Source organism: Stenella coeruleoalba (genome assembly GCF_951394435.1).
Source record: "Stenella coeruleoalba genome assembly, chromosome: 4".
Taxonomy (NCBI): Eukaryota; Metazoa; Chordata; class Mammalia; order Artiodactyla; family Delphinidae; genus Stenella; species Stenella coeruleoalba.
Genome location: NC_137149.1, coordinates 133,725,069 through 133,746,311, shown reverse-complemented (window position 1 = coordinate 133,746,311; position 21,243 = coordinate 133,725,069). Strand labels below are relative to the sequence as shown.

The following is a 21,243-nucleotide window of genomic DNA, read 5'->3' as shown; positions in this document are numbered from 1 at the left end:
CATAAATCACAGCAAGATCCTTTTTGACCCACCTCCTAGAGAAATGGAAATAAAAACAAAAATGAACAAATGGGACCTAATGAAACTTAAAAGGTTTTGCACAGCAAAGGAAACCATAAACAAGATGAAAAGACAAACCTCAGAATGGGAGAAAATATTTGCAAATGAAGCAGCTGACAAAGGATTAATCTCTAAAATTCACAAGCAGCTCATGCAGCTCAATATGAAAGAAACAAACAACCTAATCCAAAACTGGGCAGAAGACCTAAATAGACATTTCTCCAAGGAAGATACACAGATTGCCAACAAACACTTGAAAAAATGGTCAACATCATTAATCATTAGAGAAATGCAAATCAAAACTACAATGAGGGGCTTCCCTGGTGGCACAGTGGTTGAGAGTCCGCCCGCCGATGCAGGGGACACGGGTTCGTGCACCGGTCTGGGATCCCACATGCCGCAGAATGGCTGGGCCCGTGAGCCATGGCTGCTGAACCTGTGCATCCGGAGCCTGTGCTCCACACACTCCGGGAGAGTCCACAACAGTGAGAGGCCCACGTACCACCAAAAAAAAAAAAAAAAACCTACAATGAGATATTATCTCACACCAGTCAAAATGGGCATCATCGAGGAAATCTACAAACAATGCTGGAGAAGTTGTGGAGAAAAGGGAACCCTCTTGCACTGTTGGTGGGAATGTACATTGATACAGCCACTATGGAGAACAGTATGGAGGTTCCTCTAAAAACTAAAAATGGAGCTACCGTACGACCCAGTAATGCCACTACTGGCCATATACCCTGAGAAAACCATACGTCATGTACCACAATGTTCATTGCAGCTCTATTTACAATAGCCAGGACATGGAAGCAACTGAAGTGTCTATTGACAGATGAATGGATAAAGAAGATGTGGCAAATATATACAATGGAATATTAGTCATAAAAAGAAACGAAATTGAGTTATTTGTAGTGAGGTGGATGGACCTATGTTCTGTCATACAGAGTGAACTAAGTCAGAAGGAGAAAATCAATACTGTATGCTAACACATATATATGAAATCTTAGAAAAAAACATGGTTATGAAGAACCTTGGGGCAGGACAGGGATAAAGATGCAGACGTAGAGTGTGGCCTTGAGGAGACCGGGAGGGGGAAGGGTAAGCTGGGACAAAGTGAGAGATTGGCATGGACATATATACACTACCAAATGTAAAACCAGTAGCTAGTAGGAAGCAGCCACATAGCACAGGGAGATCAGCTCGGTGCTTTGTGGACCATGTAGAGCAGTGGGATTTGGAGGGTGGGAGGGAGGGAGATGCAAGGGTAAGAGACATGGGGATATATGTATATGTATAGCTGATTCACTTTGTTATAAACCATAAACTAACGTACCATTGTAAAGCAATTATATTCTAAAAAAGATGTTACAAATAAATATATTGTGCCACTCCCTTCTGGCTTGTAGAGTTTCTGATGAGAAATCAGCTGTTAACCTTATTGTAGTTCCCTTGTTTGTTATGTGTCCTTTTTCTCTTGTTGCTTTTAATAATTTTTCTTTGACTTTAATTTTTGTCAGTTTGATTACACTGTGTCTTAGCGTGTTTCTCCTACGGTTTATCCTGCCTGGGGCTCTCTGCGCTTCCTGGACTTGGGTTGCTATTTCCTTTCCCATGTTAGGAAGTTTTTGACATGAATCTCTTCAAATATTTTCTTAGGTCCTTTCTCTCTCTTCTTTTGGGAACCCTATTATGTGACTGTTGTTGCATTTAATGTTGTTCTAGAGGTCTCTTAGGCTCTCTTCATTTCTTTTCATTCTTTTTTCTTTATTCTGTTCTGCTTCAGTGAATTCCACCATTGTGTCTTCCAGGTCACTTATCCATTCTTCTGCCTCAGTTATTCTGCTATTGATTCCTTCTAGTATATTTTTCATTTCAGTTATTGTATTTTTCATCTCTGTTTGCTTTTTCTTTAATTCTTCTAGGTCTTTATTATACATTTCTTGCATCTTCTTGATCTTTGCCTCGTTTCTTTTTCTAAGGTCCTGTATCATCTTCACTATCATTATTCTGAATTCTTTTTCTGGAATGTTGCTTATCTCCACTTTATTTACTTGTTTTCTGGGGTTTTATCTTGTTCCCTCATCTGGTACATAGTCCTCTGCCTTTTCATTTTGTCTCTCTCTCTGTGAATGCGGTTTTTGTTCCACAGACTGCAGGATTGTAGTTCTTTGTGCATCTGCTGTCTGCCCTCTCGTTGATGAGGCTATCTAAGAGTCTTTTGAAAGCTTCCTGATTGGCGGGACTGGTGGTGGGTAGAACTGGGTGTTGTTCTGGTGGGCAGAGCTCAGTAAAACGTTTATCTCCTTGTCTCCTAATGGGTGGGGTTTAGTTTCCTTCCTGTTGGTTGTTTGACCTGAGGCGACCCAGCACTGGAGCCTACAGGCTCTTTGGTGGGGTAATGGCAGACCCCTGGAGGGTTGACGCCAAGGAGTACTTCCCAGAACTTCTGCTGCCAGTGTCCTTGTCCCCACAATGAGCCACAGCCACCCTTCACATCTGCAGGAGAGCCTCCAACACTAACAGGTACTAACAGGGTCAGTCTCCTGTGGGGTCATTGCCTCTTACCCCTGGGCCCTGATGCACACACTACTTTGTGTGTGCCCCCCAAGAGTAGAGTCTCTGTTTCCCCCAGTCCTGTTGAAGTCCTGCAATCAAATCCTGCTAGCCTTCAAAGTCTGATTCTCTGGGAATTTCTCCTCCCATTCCCAGACCCCCTGGTTGGTAAGCCTGACGTGGGGCTCAGAGCTTTCACTGCTGTGGGTGGACTTCTGTTGTATAATTGTTCTCCAGTTTGTGTGTCACTCACCCAGTGGTTATGGGATTTGATTTTATTGTGACTGAGCCCTTCCTACTGTGTCATTGCAGCTTCTCCTTTGTCTTTGGGTGTGGGGTATCTTTTTTGGTGAGTTCCAGTGTCTTCCTATCGATGATTGTTCAGCAGTTAGTTGTGATTCCAGTGCTCTCGCAAGAGGGAGTGCACGCACATCCTTCTGGTCCGCCATATTGAACCAATCTCTCTTGACAGGTACTTTTAAAAACAGGAGAAAAAATTTTTATATTTACTTTGATTTCTGTCATATTTATCGTTCATTGTTTCTTTGGATACATTCAAATTCTTGTGTAGTATTTTACACCTTCTGCCTGAAAATCTGTTTTGTTAACAGGTTTTTTTTTCTTTCAGTACTTCAAAGATGTTATTCCATTGGTTTTTAGCTTGCATAGTTTTGGATAAGAAGTCTGCTGTATTCTTATTTTTGCTATTCCACATATAAATATTTCTATTTTTTCCCTCTTGCTGCCTTCAAAGATTCTCTTTTTCTTTGATTTTTCAGCAGCTTGACTGTTTGGTGTGTATTTTTGTTTTCTTTTCTTTGCTGGGGAGAGGGAGGGTCCCTAAAGTTCACAGATTTGTGGCATGATGTCTTTCATTATTTTTGGAAATTTTTCAGCTGTTAACTGTTTAAATGTTTCTTCTACCACGTTCTCAATCTTTTCTCCTTCTGAGATTCCAGTTATACTTAAGTTAGACCCTTTGCTATTTTCTTTCAGCTTGTATGTGCTTTGGGATTTCCCCCACTCTTTTTTGTCTCTTTGTGTTTTAATTTTTATTTCTGTTGATCTACAAGTTCACTGAGTCTTTCCTTCATTTTGTTTTGTCTACTGCTCAACCTTTTGAAATAATTCTTTATCTTTGATAATGTTTTTCATTATAACATCTGCATTTAACTCTTATAATTTCTGTTTCTCTACAAAATTCCACATGTGTTCATGGATATTCACTTTTTCTACTAAATTCTTTAATATATGAATCATAATTATTTTAAAGTCCCTTTTTGATAGTTCTAACATCTTGGTCACCTATGAAGTCTCATTCTGATAATCAATTTATCTCTTGACAGTGAATTATTTTTTCCTTCCTTTTTAAAATGTGTCTCTTAATTTTGTATTGAATGATGGACATTGTGTGTAGAAAAACAGTAGAGACTGAAATTAACAATATTTAATCTCTGGAAGTAGCACATTTCCTTTTATTTCAGGCAGTTAGTATGGGGTGGAGGACCAGCCAATCTAGTCAGAAGTTGAGCTGGGTTCATGTTTTGCTGTTGCTAACTTTACTTCAGTGCGGTAGTCTTCAGAACTTTAGTAGTTGGCTCTTCCTACCTTGTGCTTAGAGTAGGCGTACTAGAGGACTTTTTTTAGTGTTCCTGCTCTCTCTTCAGACTTTAGCCATTCATGCCTGCCTGTTCCACAGAGAGATTCTCTCCGTACTCTTGTTCTTCTCCCAACAGTAGACTATTATTGATAAGCACCATGTTGAACATCCATCACTGTTACTATTTATCTATGAAGCAAAACCCATTTCTAAACATTTTGGTTCTAAGTAGAAAGAAATTCAAAGTAGATTAAGTAGTGAGGAAAGAAGCTGTAATTTTCCATTGGTTGTACCCATATCACAGTTGCTACATGTGATTAAGTAATTAAATAGGTAAGTAAATAATTCAAGCCCTATATTAATTGATTAAATAATATAATGTCCTGTATTATTGATTAAATAAAGTCTTGTATTAATTATACTTGAGAAATATTATTGTTAGTAATCTGAAAACTGTAGTTTCTGTGAGATTTATAAAACCTGAATATATAGTATAGGCTTACTTAATGTCAAATATTCTTTTTTTAATATGAAGCTTGAACATTTCACATTGTTTATGTAGAGAAGTGTATTAGTTTCCTGGGGATGCTGTAATGAAGTTCCACTAACTGGTGGCTTAAAACAACACAAATTTATTATTTTATAGTTGTGGAGGCTGTAACTTCAAAATCAAGGTGTCAAGCAGGACCATGCTCCCTTTAAACCTGTAGGCAAGGAGGGCTTTTTTTTTTGCTTCTTCCTAGCTTCTGGGGCATCTGGAGTTCCTTGGCTTGTGGCAGCAAACTCCAGTCTCTGCTGTTATCTTCACATGGCTGTCTTCTCCATTTGTGTTTTCATGTCTTCACATGGCATTCTCCTCTCTGTGTCTCTCTCTTCTTCTTATAAGAATACCAGTCATATTGGATTGGAGACCCACCCTACTACAGTATGACCTCATCTTAACTAAACTCTCTTCAATGAACCTGTTTCCAAATAAAGTCTGAGGTACTGGGAGTTAGGACTTGAACATATATTTTTGGGAGATACAGTTCAACCCATAATAAGCAGGAATGATGTCAGTGTCTCAAAAGCAGACTCCTTTATCAGTAGTGTTATCTCAGTTAAAGATATTAAACTACTGAACCTAAATGGCAGGCTAAGCATATGCTCATGAGTAAATCTGTGTGTCATAAATTTGTGTTTGAAGTTTATAAGAAGAAATTTGATATTTGATTCCTTTTCAGTTCAGGTAAATTTAAAGATAGTGACTAACATTTTTTAAATCACATTTTAATGAAAATATTTATAAACTTTATCCTATTTACTCCTTATTTGGATCATTATTCATACAGAATTCTGGAAAACTTTAGAAATTCAATCATTTTCTTAACTGAGTAATGTGATAGTTTGGGGATTTTCAGTAATATTTTTCATTTAGTTATCTAAGACATCTGAGTTTTGTAACACATGTGGCTGGCATTCACTGAAAATGAAAGGGCTCTTAATGGGCTCTTTGAAGTTTAAAATCTAGGATTCTAATCTCAGTTATAGTTTAGTATTGACTAAAAAGTCTCAGAATAGTATTTGTGTACCTGCATTTAATATGAGTCTAATTTATGTTGCCTGTTGTATTAAGATCCTTGTTTAGTATATATTACACATTTTCAAATTCTGTTACAACAAAGTATTTGTTCTTGGAGGTTTAAAAGTGGCATAGTAGTAGAGTCTGAAGGAAAGACGTGAAGAATGTAATTAAAATAAATGTTATCTTATTAAAATAAATGTTATTAAAATAAGTGGCATCTTTATAATGTTACCACTTTTTCCAAACCAATACTAGTAAGGTCTTAAGTTATAATTGTTTTGACTTTAAGCACCTATTCTGAATCACTTTTTTGTTCACTAAGAAAAAGCACATCAAAAATTATTATTGTTCTTTCTAGACAGTATAATTTTTCAGAGCTCAGCTTTCTAGCTTAGCTTGTAAAAAGAATTTCTGATTTATTTGCCATGGTCTTTATAGAGTCTAGTAATATTTACTTGGGAAAAATTTAAATAAGTACATGAATTATAATGATTAATTATTGGAAAGCGAAAATAGCAAAATTTAACACATTAAAAAACCTTACACACGCATATGTTAAATATTTCCTGTGTGCACACATGGACACAGCAGAAATAGAAGTAGAAACTGAAATGAATAAGAGAATGTCAAAGCTAAAAAGAAGTCTGACCATCTTCTACTCTTGCTTTCCCCCCTTTTCCAGATTAGGAAACTGACATCAACAGAGGTTACGAGGCTTTCTTATGCTCAATCTTAACAAAACCCCCAATTTAAAGACCTTATAGTTATTTTATAAGTCATTACCTCAGTGATAATCACTCAGTGAGTGATTACCTCAGTTTTTTTAAATATTAAAAACTTCTACTTTGCCTTATTGAAATTCTTAATTTTAACATTCCAAATTTTAGGTAACAAAAAAATTCTAATTTCTACTCCAACAACCAGGACTAGTCCAAGGACTTCATCATTAAATGTTCTTTCCCTTCAGGTCCTCAGTTTATGACATGTCTACAACTTTATATACTTAAAAAGGGAAGTCTTACTTCCTGTTGAAAATAAATCTTCTTTACCCTTAAATAGCTATAACTGAACTTTAATTACAGTATGAGATACTGAAAGTGATTGGGAAAAGTTGCATATCATCCTAGGTCTAATAAGTGGAGAGGGTGAAAAAGTGGGAAAGATTGTATCTGATGTCTTCTCTTTTCTGTCTGAAAGTAGGATGCATGGTTTCTGTTAAGAATGTAGAAGTTGGGAAAGGGAGGGACTTGTCAAAGTTGTGACTATTTGGATGGCTCATCATGGGTAATGTGACAGGGATGTGTGAAAAGATGTGCAGCATAGTTTAAGGGTTTGTCCTTGTTTATAAGGCATATAAGTGTTACAGCGTTAAAGAAAAGATTGTGTAATTTGTTCATTCTTTGCTGTGATTCTATTGTTAGTTAAAGCACATTTTCTCAGAGATATGGAAATTTCTCACTCTCAACGTGGATCTCAATGAATGGATGTGTGACTCTCCGTGAGTTTTGATACGGATATGAAAATTGTGTTACTGTACTCTGCCTCTTTAATCTGTTAACCAATTATATGTGAAATAGATTTTGCCTATCATCTTCTCTCCGTTTAGCCTGCATTTTGGACAGCTATTGTTTAATGTAGATTGGTCTTGATATTTGTTAAGTTCATGGATACCCTAAAAAGATTTTGGGGGTAAAGATACCCAAGAACCTGTCAGAAATGAATCTTTAAAAAAGATTCACAATTGACACCAATATAGTGCTACTGTCTTGCTGAACTACATGGTAAAAGTATTGCAATATACCTTTTTTAGTGTTTAATGAGGGAACGTTGAATTGGAATTCAGATTTCCCAAGTTTTAGTTCAGAAGGCTGATATTTAATCATCACAATTTCTTTAAGCAAAGTCTGAGTTGAAATATAAGAAAAATGAAATATGGTTTATAATTTATCTTCTTAATTCACTTATAATAGTATTATCTCTAAAGTACACGTACAAGAAAAGTTATTTTTATCTCTGTGTTCAGAGCCTTAGCTTTTATTTTGGCCATCAGTAACCCTAAAGAGCCTTTGTTAGCTTTATGCTCTGTATCATCTTTAATTATGCCAAATCTCTAGCACTTACTATAATGTGTGTGTGCAGCCGGTGCACAGGCAGCATTGTTAATTAACACAGAGCATTTGTACAGGATGCTTTTATAGAAAACAGAGTGAGTGAGGCAGTGCACAAATCCATGACAGTGTAACATGTTAAAAGTGAACTCTTTAATTGCTAAAACTTCTTTGAAAACACAAAAGATAATTTATTCAGTAGTATCTCCACAACACATACTTTTCTCGTGTTTTTCAATATTAATTTTTGACAGAATTTAGATGAAAGCTTATTAGTATGATCAGCTCCTGTAGTTTATTTCTCTCGTGTAGTCATAATTTTCTGAGGTGGTGCATCATAACCATCACCACAGCAACCACTCCTGATGTCACAGAGGATTATTACTTCTGGGGGGAAATAAGTAGCTTGAGCAGATGGATGCATAAGGAATGAAGATCTTGTTATTATACAAATAAGTAGAGGGTGGGAGGAAAACATATCAAATATGTATGTAGGCATAATTCTTTAAAAATAGAATTATGATACTGAGAATTTCTGAGAAGAAATATGAAAAAAGGTGATGTTTAAACCACAAAAGTGGAAGGTAGCATGGAAAAAATAGACTTTTAGATTATAAAAATAAATTATTTTTAAAAATTAATTTTAGATAAAATTTGCTATTGTAAATTATGGGCCACTTTGACATCCAACACCGTGCTGCTTCCCCAGTCTTCCTCCTTAGTCTTTTCAAAGATTTAAGCCTTCTAAATTCTCCTTTCAGAAAGCTGGTGATTATTGAAATGATAAAAAAAAAACAACAACAGTGTATTTGCTGATATTATTGTAAGGCTTTTCTATAAGCAAGAGTATAAAAAAGTTCTAGAATTGTGCTTATCCAGTCATATTATTACACAGGCTTGATAGTCAGCTTCTAGTAGCTACTTGGCTCTCTTTCCATTTTTTTCTTTCAAATTCTAGCATGTATGCATCCATTTATCTCTCTCTTGTTCTCCCTCCCTCAACGTGAACTGTTTGTTTCCCCATGTACATGCTACATACTCTTGAACTAAATTAACTGTCTTGTTGAATGTACAGAAAAGGAAACTGTCAGCAAACCTGCTCCTGTATATTCTGCAATAGGTTCAACCTCACCCATCAGATTTAAAAATCAAATAGAGGGCTTCCCTAGAGGCGCAGTGGTTGAGAGTCCGCCTGCCGATGCAGGGGACGCATGTTCGTGCCCCGGTCTGGGAGGGTCCCGCGTGCCGCAGAGCGGCTGGGCCCGTGAGCCGTGGCCGCTGGGCCTGCGCGTCCGGAGCCTGTGCTCCGCGGCGGTAGAGGCCGCGGCAGTGAGAGGCCCGTGTACCGCCAAAAAAAAAAAAAAAAATCAAATAGAATGCCAGTGGTAGTGAAGGAGTGAAGCAGCAGGAACTCACACACTGCTGGAGGGAATGTACACTGGCTTTGGAAGCCTGTTGGTCATTATCTAAAAAAGTGGAAGATGTGCAGATTCTATGAACCAACAATACCACCTGGGTATTATAAATAATAGCCCAAACCTAAAAACAACCCAGGTAATAATCAGCAAAAGAATAGACAAATAATTACTATGTGTTCATACAATGAATATTGTACAGCAAAGAAGCATATAGCAGAGTGGATGAATTTCATAAACATAGTGTTGAGTGTAAGAAGGCACAAAAAGAATGAATATAACATGAGTTCATTCAAATAAAGTTCAAAAAAAGCAAAGCCAAACCATATTGTGGTGGTTTAAACATTAAAAAAGAAGTAAATGATTTTCATTCTCACCTCTCCCTCTCCCTCCCTCTCTCTCATCCCCAAGGTGAATCATACTTTACCAAAATCTACCCTAAGGCCCCATCCATTCCATAAATATTGAGTGCCTGCTGTGTACTAAGCATTTGGGGAAAGATACAAGCAAATCTGAACGTAGGATATACTATAACCCATCAGGTAGTTGTATTCAGAGGTTGTTTTTAGGTCCTTTCCTCAGCCTTAGCATATAACTTGTACTTGGTAATGGAATACCAACTTGTTCTCATTTTTTTCTCATTTGTGAGGCATACTAAACATGACATACAAATTTTATTGCTTCCTGCTTTTGGCTACTGAATATCTTTTTGACTACTGAAGAGTAATACCACCTGTTAGATTTAAAGTGCAGTATCTCATTAGATTTAAAGCCCTGCTCTTACCTAGTGTGAAGAAAGATCATATTTGTGCTGGTAACTACTTTGTGTGACAGGTCATCATTAAAGAATGTAGCAGGGCTTAAAGAATTGGTGGGCTGCACTTTCCCCAGTGGTTGGATACCTCATAATTATGGAAAATAAAAACGTAAATTATATTTCTAGAAGTGACAGCCCAGGATGCTTCACAAATTAGAAGTCACTTATTATCAGAAGAGTTAAAAGTGAGCCTACATTTGGGGATATGAACGTTTAGGATAAGGAACCTTTTGGAAATTATTTTTAAGTGAACAATAATACTCATTTTAATATAACATAAAGCTATAGGGTTACCTTTACTGCGGAAACACAGTTTATATGGACTTGTGTAATGACAGATGTTCTAATATGTATTTTAAATAATTTGTAAGATGCCTTTAAAAACTTACTCACTGGTTTTGGTAGAATAAAGGAACACAGCATTATAGCACTCTACTCAATGCTCTGTGGTGACCTAAATGAGTAGGGAACTCTACTCAGTGCTCTGTGGTGACCTAAATGAGAAGGAAATCCAAAAAAGAGGGGATACATGTATACATATAGCTGATTCACTTTGCTGTACAGTATAAATGAACACAACACTGCAAAGCAACTATACTCCAGTAAAAAAAAAAAAAGCATTATTATTTCTTTGCATCTTCAGATTCTTTAAAATATTTTAATAAAATTCTCCTTGAGTCAGATATCTTCTATTATATGTGCTTTGCTTTTCTTCTCAAATTTGGTAATAATGTATCAATAATTTCTAATGTAGAAATTGAGCTTATGCTCTTCAGCCAACCCTTGATAACACATAGCTATCTTGTAGTCCAAACAGGGCAGGGAGGGAGGAAGGGAATGAAGAAGGAAGCAAAGGAAGGGAAGCGAAATACTGTGGTTCTGAAACACAAGTAGGTAATTTGCCTTTTAATTGTAGCTTCGTTCTTATTTATTGCATTATTAAGTTTGATGACCAAATCTGTTGAATAAATTTGTATGAAAATTTATTGAATTATTTAATGTTTTGAATATTGAATACCTGAGTGTTGATAGGAAGCCAGCTTAGCTTTCTAAGCATACACGATTTATATTTTGAAAGCCCATATTTACTCAACAGTTAGAATCAAAAACTATTTGAGCTTTGCAGTTTAGGGATGGGATATATATTGTATGTGCATAGTATTGAAGGTCTGAACCTTTAGATTTGTCATCCTAATATTTAGTTTTTTCTGACATGATCCTCCTACAAATTGCCCAACAATTTAGATAATTTACATTTATGTTATTGGAAAAGAAAACTTTAGAAATTAGATTTCTAAATGAGATAGGACCAATGTCCTTGGCTGGCTCATGTGACTAGCTACTTTGGCACTTAAGAATTTTCTGTGATCTTATTAGCTAATTAGCATAGGGTCCTTTTCTGCATCTGTATAATCATAGAATAAAGCCAAGTGGACGTGACACAAAACTTAAGTGAACAAAACCGTTTTGTTTCATTTTAGTATGGATTTCCTTAAAATTTTGCAAAATTATGAAGCTAGTATTTATGAGACCCTGCTATATAGGTTGTGTGTGTGTATTTCTACCACAGGAAATGATATGTATTGCCTCATTTTCTAATATGGTTCAGCAACAGTTATAAAGATATGACCTTAGTTTCAGTTCTTTTATTAGGAAAATGAAAATCTTTCATTTACTCACTAATTTCATAGCTCTAAGTCCTTTGTGAGCCATTTCTTTTACTGATCCTTCTGTTGTGCTTCTATAGCTGCAAGATCCAGTATAGCAGCCACTAGGCATTTTGACTCTTGAGCAATTGAAATGTGGCTAGTCTGAATTGACATGGAACTGTAAGTGTAAAATATAAAATACACTTGGATTTCAAAGGTTTATTACAAAGCAGAGATGTAAAATATTTCATTAATAATTTGTATATTGATTGTGTATTGCAGTGATCAGTATTTTAGATATATTGGATTGAGTAAAATATATTACTAAAACTAATTTTTCACTTTTTATGTTTTTAATGTGGCTACTAGTAAATTTAAATTATGTAGGTATCTCACATTTGTGGCTCTCATATTTTTATTGGATAGCGCTGTTCTAGAGTCTGTCTTTTTTTTTTTTTGCGGCGCGCGGGCCTCTCACTGTTGTGGCCTCTCCCGTTGCGGAGCACAGGCTCCGGACGCGCAGGCTCAGCGGCCATGGCTCACGGGCCCAGCCGCTCCGCGGCATGTGGTATCTTCCCGGACCGGGGCACGAACCCGTGTCCCCTGCATCGGCAGGCGGACTCTCAACCACTGCGCCACCAGGGAAGTCCGAGTCTGTCATATTTTATATAAGGAAGTCAGATTTAGAAAGACATAGTCTTTCTTTCATCTCTTTCCAATTCTATGTTCAAGGGTTAGAAAGTATTTTAAAGCAGTTTATATGTTCCAACAATTAAATGACATCTGTTCTATGTAGTGTAGGTGTACACATAAATAGAAGGTATGTCTGACCATTTGACCACTGGTTGTAATGTTGAAGTGTATTGGTGTGTTCTTGAATGGAGAGAATAAGGAAAAATGAAACACAAACTACTAAGAATTGAAAAAGGGAACATGCTTATGTGCTATATTGAAAATGCCAGTAGAAGAGCCTAGTACTAATCTTTAGGAATTACATATTGTAATCTAAAATTATACTGTGTTGCAGATGGTTATCTTTGGTAATAACTGACTGAAACCACTGATGGAAAGATACATTTAGTAGTTTCCAAGCTGAGAAAAAAAATATTCCAATGGAATATTAGTTCCTATTTTTTCCTCTTACACAGAGTTGTCATCTGTGAAAGAGGAGGCAGAATATTTCACATGTGATAGTCATAAAATCTTAGGACCCACAGAAGTTCTTTAGGTTCCTATATGATACCAATGAGAATAATCATTTTTCTCCTAAAAAGTGATTGTCTCTTTTCCCCATCCCACCCCCATTTCCATGTTTATTTGTTTTGTTTTCCGAAAAGTCATATTTAATGCCCTACTTAGGTTTATTTTCTACTTACTAAATAAGGAATAACTGTTATGTTTTGTATTTGAAATTGTAAGGTACATTTCTTTTTTCTTTTCTTTTTAATTTGACTCTTTGTTTTACAGATGAGGGCAGAAGTGCAGTTGACCAAGCAGGTGGTGCACAGATTGTAATTGACCATTTAAGGTCACTGTGCAGTAGAACAGATCCCGCCAATGAGAAGCTCTTGACTGTCTTTTGTGGCATGCTGATGAACTATAGCAATGAGAATGGTAAACAAAATTGAAAACTTGCTTTATCTGTGGGGGAAAAATTAAAAATCATTACTGTAGTATAAACCAAAACTATTTAGAAAAATTATGAGCAAAGCATTGATAAGTAGCATATAAAATTAGTAATTAGTCAACATTAAATAACAATGTTTAAAAATACAAAACGGTCAAATTTACTAAATGGGACTAATTGTTGAAGGGTTGTCCATGTTAATCAATACCAAAAACAAGAAACAACATAATGGTACGGTTTAATATTTTTTGCTATGAACATTTAAAAAATATACAATGCTAAAATACCTTCATGTTTATTACTTTATATTAATACCAGGAGCAGCTTTAAAACATAAACACTGTCTATATAAATAGAATTATTTTCTCTAGATACTGGGTTTACTTAAAACAATAAAAAAATCTTTTAATGAAATCTGGCCTTAGAAAAATAAAGTTCAGATATTTGATTTTAGAAATTTAATAAATATTTGTAAACAGAAGTTTCTTTTCACTGTAAAACATTCTTAGAACCCAGCAACAAGTAACATGTCAATTTGCAGATAGCCTATATGGTTGTTAATTAAATGAGCATAAGAACAGTGAAACAAAGGCTTCATTGTACTTTTAAATGTCACAAAAAATTCATCTGTCCTATGAATTACTGCATGATAAAACACTCAAATTCTAGTAGGTTCCTAGAATTAATACAAATAATGTCTTTCTGTGGTTTATTTCATCATGGCATTTTAAATTGTAATCTCTGGCAGAGACCAATTTTACTTGTATATTGAAAATGTAATAGTATTCTTTCATGTCCTAGAAACACATGGCCCTTTAGGTATATTTTTTATTTCTTCATGAGTCCAAAGAAATATTCTCACTAATTAAAAAAAAAAAAAAGGTAAACATCGATGACAAATGGCTACTGACATTTGACCTTGGTGTTAGTGATAGCAGCAAATGGTGGGGACTGAGCCCTGTCCCATTGAAAGGGGAGAGCTACTACTCTCCTCTAGCCAGTTGTTTCTGTGTGGCAGTTTGGCCACATACTGCCAAATCTTTTTATCTGGTGGGAAGAGGAAGCTAGAAATTTAACTTTTCATGTGACATCTGTTTTTTAAATGGTGGATTACATTTGCTTCTCTAGCACTGTACAAGCTAAACAGAATGTGTCCTCAGGTCACATCCTTTCCAAGAAACACCAGTTTTAAACTTATGAATTAAAGTTATCCATTATAATAATAAAAAATAGTTCTTATTCATCAAATGGCTTGCCTGTTAAACTTGAGCTAGAAACAAATGTAGTCTTTATAGGGTCAGTTACCTCTATTTTTCTTACCCTCTGGTGGAATCATTTTTGAAGAGAAAATGTCCTAAATATGAACAGGAGAATTCATCTGTCTGGGTAAAGTTCCTAAATAATTGAAATTTGACCATAATACACAGGTATCTGAATTGCATTAAGAAATCATTGGCCAGTTGTTCATGTCACTTGCTTTTTCTTCGGCTTCATTTAGGCTTGGACACCTGAGAAAGTGGAACAAAGCTAAGTGGGAGAATGGTTTAGAAAGACAAGTGAAAGAAACTAGTTGTGAAGTTATTATGGCAGCTTTGGATATAAAAGAATTAGGCTTGTTATGCATCTAAACTAGTTGTTTATCCTTTGAGGAAGTTCTTCAAAAATCTGTACAAAAGCTTATCAAATGGCAAAATGGTCTTCAAAAACATCACTAATTCTAATCCAAAGGAGATTGTGATTGATTCTCTATAATAGGGTGTCACACTGTGTAGAGAGGTGTACTGGGAAGGTAATGTTAACAATACGCAGAGTGCACGGTCTAAATGTGTGTATATTTTTGTAAGGGTAGGTTTTTTTTTTTCCCCTGGTGTGCAAGTATTCCCAAGAAATAGCTTAGATACTTTAGAAAGCTATATTAACTTTTCTCAGAACATTACTCGAGCAGTGGTGTTTTTGTTCCATTATTCTAAAAGCTGAAATTTGAATGCAGCTTTCAAAAGTTATTAGATAAAATAGAAGTAAACTTATCTTTAGTATTTTAAAGGAACAAATGCCAGACTTGTGACGATCTTCTTTCCTCTGCTTCCTTTTACTTTTGTCTGTCATGGGGATCATAGTTTGTGAAGTGGTTCTTTTTCTCCATAATGTTCTTTAACTTAAATTATATCCTTTTTTGTTTTGCATAATTATTAAGCATCTTTGTTGTTGTATCAATTATTTACTTACTCTTTTCTTTAAAATATGTGTTGAAAGACTTTCCAACTTAATGTTAGGTCTTCTTGGTTAACTTAAGATCATTTGGTATTGATCCTGTCCACCTATATGAGTCACTGAGCCAAAAAGCACTAGAGCTTTTTGAAACTCAGGAGGCGCTTTTTACTAGCGCTGATAAATGAAATTCCTTTTTTGTGTATTTACTATTGAATTCCAGTACACAAGCCTGTGCTAGTTTCTGAGTAGAATAGTTGAGTGATAAATACCTCCTTATTACTCTAACGGAAAAATTAACTCTACCCTTGGGCCCAATAACTTAAGCCTCATTTGTAGTTAGGGAGTTATTCTTTAGCTTCATAGATAAATTTTTTTTTTAAACAGAGAGAGATAAGAAAGTACTGAAATGGGGCTTCCCTGGTGGCGCAGTGGTTGGGAGTCCGCCTGCCTATGCAGGGGACACGGGTTCGTGCCCCGGTCCGGGAAGATCCCACATGCCACGGAGCGGCTGGGTCCGTGAGCCATGGCCGCTGAGCCTGCGCGTCCGGAGCCTGTGCTCCGCAAGGGGAGAGGCCACAACAGTGAGAGGCCCGCGTATAGCAAAAAAAAAAAAAAAAAAAAAAAAAGTACTGAAATGGTAACAAAGATCCACCAACATAGTTTCTCTAATAAGAACATTTTCAAATTGTTTATTAGTCCTAAAGGTGGCTTGACACCAGGCTGAGACTTAGGATATCTTGATTCCTGTCCATATAGTGGACAACTCCGAGCATATCAAATCTTTGAATACATTAAATAGGAAATCAAGTTTCTTAAACACATGCAAGAAAGATATCTATAATGAAAACACTCAGTAAAGGCATTTTTATACCCTTTGATAAAACGGTATAAAACTCAAGGTTCACGAGTTTTAAAACTTTTGAACCAGCTCAAGACTTTAAGCTATGAGCTAGATATATTCTTTTGTTTCCCCACTGGTGAAAGCAATTAAAACTTTCTATATTCAGACAAGTAAGTTTGGAATATCTGAATAGAAAAAGGTATAATTGCTTAGCTAGAAAAGTTGTGTCATTAATATTGCTAAATAAAATCATGTTTAACTAGAATAACAAACAAAACTTTGTTTAGTAAAAATCATTTCAAATTTTTCCTTTGGGGAAAAATCATACCTGTTTTTCACATGGTGAAAAAGCACTCTTCAGTTCTGTGGCCCTCCAAAATATTTTGAGTATTTGACAGTTGTGGTTAGAGACAAGCGTATTGACAGTTTGACGTTCTATTTGAGGAAATGTGAACTTCCTGTATTTTCTTTATGTAGTTACAGCAGGGTCCCCAACCCCGGTACCGGTCTGCGACGGCCTGTTAGGAACCGGGCCTCACAGCAGGAGGTGAGCAGTGGGCAAGCGAGCCCTTCTAAAGTGACTAACATAATATACATGGTCTATGATGGGCTTCTTCATGTGACCAGTATCATATATATGATATATGTATGTGTATGTGTATATATAGATATATGTATATACCTATGATTTTTACAAATAGAGCTGATTTTTCTGTGGTATCTTAATAACTCCTTATTATCAAAAGAGTAATTTCTCTTTTTTTGTGGTTCCTGAAATCTCTCTGCGATACTCTCATGATAATTCTCACATTTATTTGCCGCACGGACTTATGATAACTGAACTACGGTTGAAGGGAGGCCATCTGTGTGATTTAAGAAATGCAGCTCATGGAGTATCAGAGCATTTTAACAATTGAATTTAAGTATTAAGCCCAGTACTTAAATTCAGTTGTTTAAAATAGGCCTGTAAAGTATCTTCTCTCCTCTAATTTAAAGATCACTTAACATATAATTAGTTTTAGCTCCTTTCATTTCAACCAGCAGTTTCCCAATTCTAATAATACTCTTCCTAGTGAACTCAGCCAATAACTTGGCTTACTTGATTTTTCTTCATATTTAAAATAGGAAGAATAGAAATTAATAAGGAATAATCCTGATTAAAAACTAAAAACGCACTTTGGACTGAGCTACTTGTTTATGTTTTGGTATTACTTTATTATAGGTAAGAAAGAATGCTTCCTAGATGTTAGATGTTTAGAAAATGATTTACTTTGCATGAGTGAGGAACTAGTTCCAAAGTTTACTTACTGTGGGTATAAGCTAGTTAATAATTCCATAAATTTCCTAAACACTGAAGACTTTTTGCCTAACTTTAAGGGGGAAAGACAAAACAAAGTGTGTTTTTGCAATTTATTGTCTTTTTTTCTTAATTATAATTTTCCTATATACTATTTTCATGTATTTTCTGTTCATAAAGGCATGGGAGATGTACTTTTAAGTTATATCTTTTGAAGCCCAGTTTGTCAAATTAAAGTATTCTAGTATGTTAAGGTGTGTTAAAGACTTATTGTACCCCTGAAAAGTTTTTAGGTTTTAAAAAATAATAATATTAGAATTCTTTATTTACTAACTGCTGTTCTCTCTAAAAAGTTTCTGAATTTTTACCGTTTGTCCAACAGAGCTTTCTTATCAGTCTGAAGTAGGTTGCATTCATAAAGTTCTGCTACAAATGTCATTTTAAACAAATTGTTTTATTGATGTACAGAGCAGTTAGTTGTTCTTGTGCCTCCTGCTAATTCTGCCTATTAAATTTGACCAATTAGGCTAGGTTATTAGCTCTTCACCATAATCCTCCTAAACAATTACTATAATAATGCTGTTATTTAACGGACAGGCTAAGAACTTGGTTTTTAGTAGAGGTGTACCAAATGCATATTTTGGTTTAATTCCACATAGACAAGTATTAGCGTTAATATTCAGCTTTGGCCATTATAGAATGAACTTCTGAATGCAAGAATTGGAAATTTTATCACAAAAAAAATGAAATGATTGTTATAGTTTTTTTTTTGTTAATGATTTAAAGTTTGGCATTAAATTATAGAAATTATACTCTTTGCAGCATTTTAGCTTCTGGATTGTTTTTATAATCATGACAGTGCATTTAGCATTGTGATACTAAATAATCAATTTTAACTGGGGACAGTGGAGTAACAAAATATGTTTGGGGTTCTTTATTCTCTAACATGTTTTTCTTCATTTGCTTTATGTCTTGATTGAAGATGACTAATCATGGATGTTATTGAATATTACTTTCAAGAATTTTCTCATAGTGAAAATTTAAAGAGGCAGAGTGGGCTTTCTGATTTTAACTCATCCTCATAAGATGTAAAGACTTCTCAAATTGGACTTTTTCCTGAAAGATTCATGGCCTGAATGGAGTTAAGTAACTAAAAATCAAAAACAACTCCTAACACTTATTTTTTGTTGTAAATTATAAAGAGAGTAGGTAATATAATCTCTATTATTCTGCCTTGATTTAATTTTTACATTTGTATAGCTTTCACCCTCATTAGTTATTGCCACACTTTAATATTGCAGTATAAATACACATTTATATTTCATCTAATAGAATTTCAACACGTGAAACACATTGGGAGATTTTTCTCTGTACATGAAATGCTTACCTATATTTAAAAATGAATATTTAGATAGTAAAGATAAAACTGAAAGACCAGGCCTTGTTTTTATTTTTGATGTTACACTGGTTGAAATATGATGGTATCAAGCACATGATCGTTGACTATGCACAGATTTGTCGGTGCTAGAAATGACATTGAAGTAAGCATTCAGGTGTTTGACCTTCAAGAGCTGAGGCAAAAGCCAGAGATGAGCAATGGATTTTGACCATATATCAGTGCATCTTTAATTCAGACCATTTAAAATATTCATTCAGTGAGAAGCTCAGGGCAAAAAAATATCATATGTAAACTAACTTGTGTAAAAATTAGTAACCCTGATTTCTGACTACAAATAAGTCCAGTTAACAGCAAACTGCCTATATTTTATTTACTGAAAAAAATTGTAATTAAATATTTGAAAAATGTTTCTTGGAAAGAAATTAGAAATCTGGGTTATATAGATATTTCTTGTTAACACAGTTTGTGTGTTGCAAATAACTTCTGTGAATTTTTAAAGTGTAAAAAATTTAATCATAGTAATGCTCCAGGGTAACTGGTATTATTTGGGTTTTTGTTAAAACCAGTAAATCCTTTTGTAAAACAGAATTTTCATGTTTTTTAAACGCATATGATTATAAGATATACATGTTGTCTGTAAATTAACCTGACAATTAGCTCAATTTGCTATACAAAAATTTAGGCTTAAATTTATACTTACTATAGATGTGGCCTTTCAGCAATGCCCTATGAGAGCCCAGACTGGATTTATTTCTCCCAATAAGAGCTACGTAAGCAACAGCTGGCAGTAGTCCTCTTCTAAAAAAACAAAAAACAATTTTAACTTTTAAAAGACCAGTTTGTTTCTGAGATGAAAGCACAGCGTTTTCTTAAATCAGAGTAGATGTATATGTAGAAATCTTTGTAGCAGTATTCATTATAACAAGAGTTGATCTGTAGTAAATAATTTAACCTGAAGTGAGTCTAGGGAAAAAGTTATCTGCTGGACTAAGACATAATCATTCTAGATGTTACTGGATTGAGAACAGCAAATGGGTGGGCCTCTTAAGAATAATAAAACATTTTTCCTTTCTCTTGTGATTTGCTTTGAGGTTTTTCATTGTTGCTGTGTTTTACATCATACTCACTCATGTACTTTTGTCAGTTATCTCTAGAACTTCTACGAAAGGGAAATTTTGCTCTGTAGAGACTTTTATTTTCAGAACCCAGAAAAAAGCTTTTTCATTTTTTATTTTTAACTTTTAGAAAGCAAGAAATATATAAATGTATTGTTTTTAGACTCATATTCTCAATACTAATGAATCGTGATTCTCTTTTTTTTTTTTTCTTTGAAATGGCTGTTTGTCTTGGAAATGTATAACCTGGGGCTTAAATTATAGAGGTAATCTGGGTGCAAAACATATAATGCAGGTTTTGTGTAAAGAGGCCTTTGAAAATCATTGATTTGAAGTTAACTTTAAACAGTCTAAATATTTTTGGTTTCATATCTCAGCACTAGGTTTAGAATAAAAATTCTTCACTTTCCTGATCAATCAACAAAAGTAAGTCATCAGTAACTGAAAAGGAAGTCTTTACTTGTACCTGCACATGTGTATGTATAAAGTTTTTAACCACAAACCATCCTCTTGGTTGCTGTATTTAAGTCAGTTTACTTTTCAACATTATAATAGATAGAGCTGCAACTTGCTTCAACTTGCAAGTTCTACTTCACTGTTACCTCATTTCTAATTTTTACTTTTTATATATATTTTTGGAAATGTAGATGTGCCATTAGTAAAGGGCAGTTTTCTTCCATCTTTATTATGCCCAAATGATTTTTATCCAAATTGTATTAGAACTTCTCATCAGGATTTACATTTGCTTGTTTTTACTGTTTCAACTGTATATAATTAATTTGACTGTAGATTAGGTTTTTATGCAATCCTGTAAATAGGATATGTTGTACTCTTTATACTATAAATAATATACATACTAATGTAGAGACTGTATATTTTGAATTGTGTGTGTGTTATTTTGACACAGTTTCATCATTAAGTCCTATTTATCAATAAGCTTATTGTCTATAAGGGCCATTTCTTAGGAATAAGATAGACGTGTTATAA

The 21,243-nt window shown here is 34.8% G+C and overlaps 1 protein-coding gene across 7 annotated transcripts in view; it reads left to right on the top strand.

Moving 5' to 3' along the window:
* Window positions 1-21,243, top strand: part of RAP1GDS1 (Rap1 GTPase-GDP dissociation stimulator 1) — a 155,926-nt gene that overhangs the window by 86,062 nt on the left and 48,621 nt on the right. For 5 of the 7 annotated variants that reach the window (XR_013827936.1, XM_079919282.1, XM_079919283.1 and 2 more), the window contains one exon: window positions 13,234-13,380. The exons of the other annotated variants lie outside the window; for them this stretch is intronic. Coding sequence is in view for 4 of the 5 variants with exons in the window: in XM_079919282.1 (XP_079775408.1) it covers window positions 13,234-13,380 (147 nt within the window). In the remaining variant the exon portion in view is untranslated. The remainder of the gene's footprint in view (window positions 1-13,233; window positions 13,381-21,243) is intronic. 7 annotated transcript variants of the gene reach the window in all.